Genomic DNA, 7,696 nt, shown 5'->3' with positions numbered 1-7,696 from the left:
AAGAATGAAGGTGTTGCCAAATATGGGCAACGGAGAAGAGCTGTGGAAGCTAGGTCGGATAAGGTGCTCATGAAGAATGGCCGTGTGTATCCTCATGTCACCCATTTTTTGCTTCTTCGATTCTAATTGACTGTTGTTAAGAAGGATAGCGAGTGTCGAGCATATGTGTAACCAACCTTAGGTAGGTATCACACACTCTGGGGGGGGCAGAGTTCTGCTATTGTCAACCGATTTGGCTTTTTTTCTCGGCAAGGTTGCAGGAGCTTTATGATGCTCGTCTATTCTTTGAAACAAAGCTCTCCTTGAGGAAACTCTGCAAAAAATAGTAGAGTTGTGCTTGAAAGGCAGCGTTTGCACAAAGACTTCGGAGCAAAGCTTTAAGCAACACGACTCTAGGCTTCTCGTGTGAAAGTTCTCTATAGTGCCCTGGGTTGAATATCGGGCACACAATCGATGGCATTTGGGCATTATTGGCCCAGTACAGGATTTCCGCATGCTCGCGCCAGGTCAGACGTGGTATAACCACAGCATTTGCAGACGTAATATTGCAGCATATTGCAGTCGACGAGTTAAGCCGGGCTCCTGCTCCCTCCCCCTCCCCCTCCCCCAGCAGCAGAGACGTTCTTCTATTAGCAAAGAAGATCTTCTTCTTCACGAACTTTTCATCGGCGGGCACCTACAGCAGGCCATAGCTCTACTCTTTGATTTACCTTCCCCTCCCTCCATCCACACCTACATCGCTTTCCTCAAAGCTTGTGGCACTTGCAGGTCTCTCCCTTTTGCCAACCAGGTACATTCACACATTCGTGCTCATTCTGTGAACTTGACTGGCTTGCTCGGCCATCACTTGGTCCGTACCCTTGCAAAGTGTGGGGCTGTTGGTGATGCAGTAGTCCTATTACGCTCCCTTCCCTTTCGTTCTGTTGTCTCCTGGACAGCCATCATCTCTGCTTATGCAGATGCAGGCTATGGAGCTGAAGCACTTGAGATGTATGCATGCATGCAGGAGGATGACCTACATCCTGATACATGTACTTTTGTCAGTCTACTTAAAGCATGTGGTAGCATACCTAATTTGGAGCATGGCAGGAAACTCCATGCAGAGGCACGGACAAGGGGATGTGCATTTGAGACCAGGGTTGGTAATACCCTTGTTAGCATGTACGGGAAGTGTGGGGATTTAAAAGAAGCAGAGGTAGTGTTTAGTGACTTGCTTCTACGGGACACAGTTTCATGGAATGCTTTGCTTTCAGCTTATGTTGAGCAAGGTGAAGGTCACAGAGCTTTGCAATTGTATAGACAAATGCAGCATGAAGGTGCTAATCCTGATGCTCGGACTCTGACATTAGTTCTTCGAGCTTGTAGCACTCTTGCAAAAGGGGAAAACGTTGGCTGCCAAGTAAGAGGGCTTATCAAAGAACAATGTCTAGAGATCGGGCGGACCTTGCATGCTGCTGCACGGAAGAGGGCGATGTTGCATAGTCCCTTTATTGCCAAGAGCCTTGTAAATGTTTACAGTAAATGTGGGATGATCCAGGAAGCGCAAAGTTTGCTTAGCACACTATCCAGGCCAGATGTTGTGACATGGACTGCAGTGCTTTCAGCTTGTGTTGAATATGGACAGGGAGAAAGGGCTTTACAAATTTTTAGAAAAATGCAAGAAGAGGGGATCACCCCAGACCAAGTGGCATATATAATGTCCATTCAAGCATGTACCACCATTGTAGAAATGGCAGAAATCCTCACGGTAGATGAAAGAGCAATGGCTCTAGACATAGGAAAGGCAGTTCATGCTGATGCTTGCAGAGATGGCCTTGCATTTTGTCTTAATGTGAGTAATGCGCTTTTGAAATTTTATGGCAAGTGCAGAGCAGTGTTGGAGGCAGAAGAGGTGTTCACATTTTTGAATCAACCTGATATAGTCTCTTGTGGTGCCATGCTGTCAGCATACGTTGAGGATGGTCGGGGAGATGAAGCATTATGTCTGTATAGACAGATGAAAAATTATCATTTAACTTTGAATGATGCTGTTTATGTTTGTGTTCTGCAGGCTTGCTGTCTAATGGGAAGCTTGGAGACATGTACGCATGTATACTTTGAGCTTGTCTCTAATGAAGTCGACACAGATCCATCTGTCTCTGCAACACTCATTCATGCATACAGGGGCTGTGCAATGATGACGAGTGGGGAAGAGCTTTTTGAGGCACTTCCGCAGCCTGATTCTGTATTGTGGACTTCATGTATCACTGGTCATGCAGAAGAAGGGAACTCCTTTGACAGCCTGGCTGTCTTCGAGATGTTGAGTATGGCAATTGGTAAACCAGACAATGTTGCTTTTGCTTCTGCTCTTTCAGCATGTAACTATAGTGGTCTGGTTGACGAGGCTCTTGAGATTTTTCTGTCTATGAAGAGGGATTTCAACATCACAGCTAATGCTAAGCACTATGGTATATTAGTTGATTTATTGGGTCGAGCTGGGAATTTTGAAAAGGTAGAAAACATATTAGGGCAGATGCCAATGCAAGTTAATTCCACCATTTGGCTGGGTTTGCTAGGTTCTTGCAACAAGCATGCCAACTCAGAGCTTGCAGAGGTGGCATTCAAAAATGCCTCGGGTTTGCAACCCAAAGAAATGACTGCATTCATATTGATGTCAAACATATATGCAGAAGTTGGAACTAGTGGATGAGTGATGGCTCAAAGGCAGAGCTTACATCATTTTGATTTCTCACATTCTGAAGCTCTGGCAATTTTTTTGGAAGCGTTTCTTGATATTTGGAGGAGATGCAGAGTACATAGTTCATCTGTGATGCCTTGACAGCACGAGAAACTTAGTAATTTAGTTGAACGTTTGTAGGGAGACTTTGCCCAATCAACAAGAGAGCGCTTTACAAAACAAGGTCGCCGAGCAATGAACTCTTTAAAGTGCTCAAACAACCTGTATAACTTAATGTTTATGATAGCTGCTGCAAGAAATGGGCTTGAGCAGCTGAGGCCATCGTATGTCCGAAGATGGGTACAATATGTTGACTGTTTGGCAATTCAAGTGGAGAATCATGGAGTCATAAGAATATTGTATGGAATAGTGGGAGGTAGCTAAAGGGGCACTTTGATTCCAAGCTTAAGTCCTCCTTCAAATCTGTAAAATAAATAAGCCACCTACAGTGAGACAGATGATATAGCTGTGATATGGAGTGGAAAGACTTCAGGCTTGGGGTGTTGGGATAATGGTGGTGGTTGATGTTAGCCAATTTCAAATTTTGATTTACTTCGATGCTCTACTAGTTGGTCGTTGATTTCACTTCTACCAAGTGGTTCTTTGCATCTTGAATGAATGCTTACTGGGATGCATTCCCAGTGGCATTCACACTTGAGGTAGGGTGATTGACAAACGTGTTGCAAACTTGTCGATGCTAAGTAGCTTCAAGCAACTAAGAGTGGGCTCCATAGTATATAAACAAATGTGTCACTCAAAGAGCGCATAAATGGATATTACACACAAAACTTTTGATCTCTAGAAATTCATAAGACGAGGGTGTCCACGTGGTCCACTCTTGTTTGCTCTTATATTTGATTTGTTGCTTGGACAAATTGATAGATTGGTTAAGTTGAATAGCTTTATAAGCAATTTCATCTGATTTAATCACAAAAATGGCTAGCCCATACACTTGAGTAAGGAGTCATAGAATTTTATCATTGCCTTCTCCAAAGTCCTATAGTCAAAGAACAATTGTTAAAACAGTTAAAACTTGAGGTCTTTCTTCTTAACAAGATATATGTCATTGATGTGAAAAGGCTCTTCAAGTATCTCCATGAACTTGAAATTAATTATAAGCTTTATCTTGATGACTTAGGTAGAAAGGGCCCTTTACTCTTGAGTGCTTTAGGTTTTTGTTTATGATCTTGAATAGTTGTTGGTGGTAACCTGTCCCATTGATTCCAACTTTGTCCGTAGTCCCTGAACATCATCCTTGTTCAAAGTAGAACTCTACAAGAATCATCAATGCCTTACTTCTTGACTTTCTTGACCTTCCAACAAGAACATGTTATAGTCTGGTTGAACTATGGCCCGAGGTGAATACAAACAGAGACTATAAAACTTAAGAAATTTAAAGATACCAATTTGAAAAATGAACTAGTTTTACCTTATTGCGTTGATTCTTTTGCTGTAGCCTCAATCTCTTGGCTTGAGACTCTCAATCTTCTTTAACTTTCTTTTTTTGTTTCATTACAAATTCCGTATTCAGAAATGATTATAAGTTTTTTATTTTCTCCTTGATTTCTTAAAGTTAACAATTAAGAGAATCCTTGAACTATTGCGGGAGATGGCTTTCCAACTTAAAAGTCTCCTTTGTTCGTGTATGGTTTAATACCGTTTTATGCCATCTCCAACAAACCTTATCAATGAAAAAGAATGGCGGGATTCTTTTGGTGATAGGGTCTATGCTACAGTCGGGAGCGCAGAGGCCCTGCAAAATACTATTCTACGATCGAGCAACACAATTTTAAATCGGCATACATGAAAGGTTGTGTACACACGGAATCTACAACAAGACTAATATGAGAGAGACAGAGAGCGTGAGAGAGAAGAGAAGAGAACGTGCAGTGCACCTCCTAGAGCGGAGCGCTACACAGGCATGGAAAGAGGAGAGGTGAGAGAAGAGAAGATGAACACAAACATTGTGTTCAATCTCCCCTTGTACAATAGAGAGCATTTTTTTTTATATGTATTTATTTATAGATTGTTCAATGCTAAAAAATGATTATAAACTGTCTGCTTGGACAAAAAGTGTCCATGGCTTATAAAATTCTCTCTAATAATTGATACCCTTTTGCATATTCCATAGATTGCTTATGCTTTTGCCAGCTACAAAAAATAAATATTTTGTCATTTTCATTTATATATCTCTTTGTTAGAAAAGCAATTGTCAATTGCTAATTTATGAATCTGCAAAGCATACTCGTCAAAAACAACGATTAAAACTTTGTGTCCGAAATATGTTGTATCAAAATAAAAATTAATAAACTAAACAAATACATTTTCTTATGCTTGTCGTCATCCATATACTATATATTCTAGTGTTCCATACCACGAGAATTGGCAGCATGTGTCATATCTTGATATATCAAGATATCATTGGTCACAGTCAATAATTCATAATCGAATCCCATTAATTTTAAATTTAAATCAATATACAGTATCGACATTATATGATCATGAACCAAATCCAAATCCAACTCCAAGTCTAAATCCAAATCACTTTCATTATATACGTCCAAATAAAAAAATCATACTAGGGGCAATGGTGGCTAGCCATTGCAGCATGATTTGTAATCGATGTTGCTTGAATCGGTGAATTGACATCAATGAGACGTGTTACCTAAATCGACAAATCTGCACTCGTGCTGCCTAAACCAACAAAGCCGCACTGATATTATTTAAAATGGTGAATCTATTGTTTGTTGGTGTGCTTCTTAAGTCGATGAATTTGCACTCGTGTTGCCTAAATTGGCAAATCTGTACGATTAATTGGTGTTGATTAAATCGGCAAATTTACACTAAGATGAACATATACACATCGCCTAAATTGACAATCTGTGTACAGGTTGTCGTGCTGTGACATGTACATAGTGGGAACACATGCTACAAGAGTTATCTTGTAACTTTTTAGATACATAATTATATTTCCTATAATGTACATATGCATATGTAAGTATAAAAATAAGCTTTCTATCTCATCTTATTATTTATCTCAAGGGTAATGTATTCTTACTTTACCATCAAAAAATACTATGGGAAAAGTGTCAATAGCTCCGCCTCTTTAACTTGGGGCAAAAAGCATTGATTCTTTATTTCTACTATTTCATTATCATCTCACACCCTAGCTAGATCCTATATCTAGGGTAAACTCCAATATATATATATTCTATATATTTTTTATACTTTTCTTATATTTCTTTTTAAATAGCTACTAGGAGAGAATCAAATCCTAGTGGGACACTAGGTGGCATGATTTCAAAGATACACTTATTTTAATGCATTATTGCAAGCATGGTTACAAAACTTTGTCAAGGAGAAATGTCATGCTTTCATATGGCATGAGGTGTCCTTGGGAATTAAATGAAAGTCAAAGCTAAGGAGACCACATGAAGACTTTTGCTGCCATAAATGGACCCTATTTTGATGAATTTTTTACACAAGGTTCCAATCCAAATTGGAGAATGATTTTAAAATGAAAATCGTAGCTAATGAGCTGAAGTTTCTGCCCATATTTTTACTTTTTTATTTGGAGCCACGGTTGAGGAGATATGATCAAAATACTGGACCCCAGTCTGCCCACATCATGCAGGGACAGCTCATTTCCAACTTTTCCAATTCCTGTTCACACTGGCTCCTCTCTTCTTGTGTAAACCCTTGGGGGTTCCCTTCACCTATAAAAGGGGACCTCTTCTTCCTTGGAAAGAACTCAAGCATTCAAGCCATTGATGAGAGGAATTGTTGAGGGAGTGAGTAGTAATGCCTAATTGTACTTAGCCCCATTAACATAAGCCCAAGCCTACACTTTCTCCTAGAGGAAAACTAGCCATTCTTGTACGCCATCCTTGGAGGATCAACTCTAATCAAAGAAGGTGTTGTACTTGGCGTATCAATCAAAGTGGAATTATCCACTCTTCTTCTCTCTCCATCAATAATGGTGCCGAAGGGTTTCAAGTAAGATGTGTTCTACATTGATGTTTTCTTGATTTCTTGTCGTTTTCATTTTCATCTCTAATCCAACATATATATATATATATCTAATCTCATCTCTTTAACCAAATCAATCTCTTTCACTCTTAGTAATTCATCCTCTCTACAAATTTTAGGTTCTCCTTGCTATAGGTACATCTCTCCCCGCAGTATCCTTATTGCCTACGCGCAAGAATAGGGCTTGGGAGGGAAACTTCTCATCTCTTCACTTCTCTCATATCTACATTTCTCACATACTATCCTAGATGAATAACCCACATGATGATCATTTCTATCGCTTTCACTCTGTACAATCTATTAGAATTAACGTATGGATTAGCCGTAAAATACACTTTCAACAACGTATAGTGTTTCGTACACACAATTAATCCCAATCACTAGACAAAATATATATATTATGGTAAGCACAAAACTACAATTCCAAAGAACAATTCGTAGCCTATTTGGTCAGCCAAGATTGAATGCCATTAACTCATCCAATAACCCTTTCATATTACCCATGATACGATATGATCATAGCCTTGATGTTTTCATCTTCGTATTGTTTTGACATTCTCTTTTGCGTTCTTTCTTTGTGTGTGTGTGAGTGCAAGAGAGAAAGGGTGAGTCTTCTTTGATTGCACTTCTTTCCAAACCCTAGTTTTCATGGCATCTATGGTTTAACTCCTTCATATAGTTTTTGTTGAGTTTTCTCACAAACTCTCACAGCCATAAGCCCGGTGCTTTCCTGGCAAGACCGCAAATTTCTCGACATATTTTTGGTGAACCCGACGTGAATCTGCTAGGGTGAGAGTTTGTGGGTAACCATGGGTGATCATGTTGAGCAACAGGGTATGCATTTTGACCCAGCAACAATGCAAATGTTTCAAGCATTTGCAATGTTCATGCAACAACAACATGCTACTGAAAGAAGGGAGATTTCAGCAACGAAGGCCATACAAGCGGTCG

At 39.8% G+C, this 7,696-nt stretch overlaps 1 protein-coding gene across 1 annotated transcript; it reads left to right on the top strand.

Annotated features, from left to right (window-relative positions):
- Positions 1 to 467: 467 nt before the first annotated feature.
- LOC147447996 (putative pentatricopeptide repeat-containing protein At3g01580) lies at positions 468 to 3,851 on the top strand. The gene has a single exon (XM_086523896.1). It carries the CDS (start codon positions 494 to 496, stop codon positions 2,687 to 2,689), a length of 2,196 nt encoding a protein of 731 aa, XP_086380022.1. The 5' UTR covers positions 468 to 493; the 3' UTR covers positions 2,690 to 3,851.
- Positions 3,852 to 7,696: the final 3,845 nt, after the last annotated feature.

This window comes from Adiantum capillus-veneris, chromosome 11 (assembly GCF_014529385.1).
Source record: "Adiantum capillus-veneris isolate H3 chromosome 11, ASM1452938v2, whole genome shotgun sequence".
NCBI classification, from domain to species: Eukaryota; Viridiplantae; Streptophyta; class Polypodiopsida; order Polypodiales; family Pteridaceae; genus Adiantum; species Adiantum capillus-veneris.
This window is presented reverse-complemented; position numbering and strand designations above follow the sequence as displayed.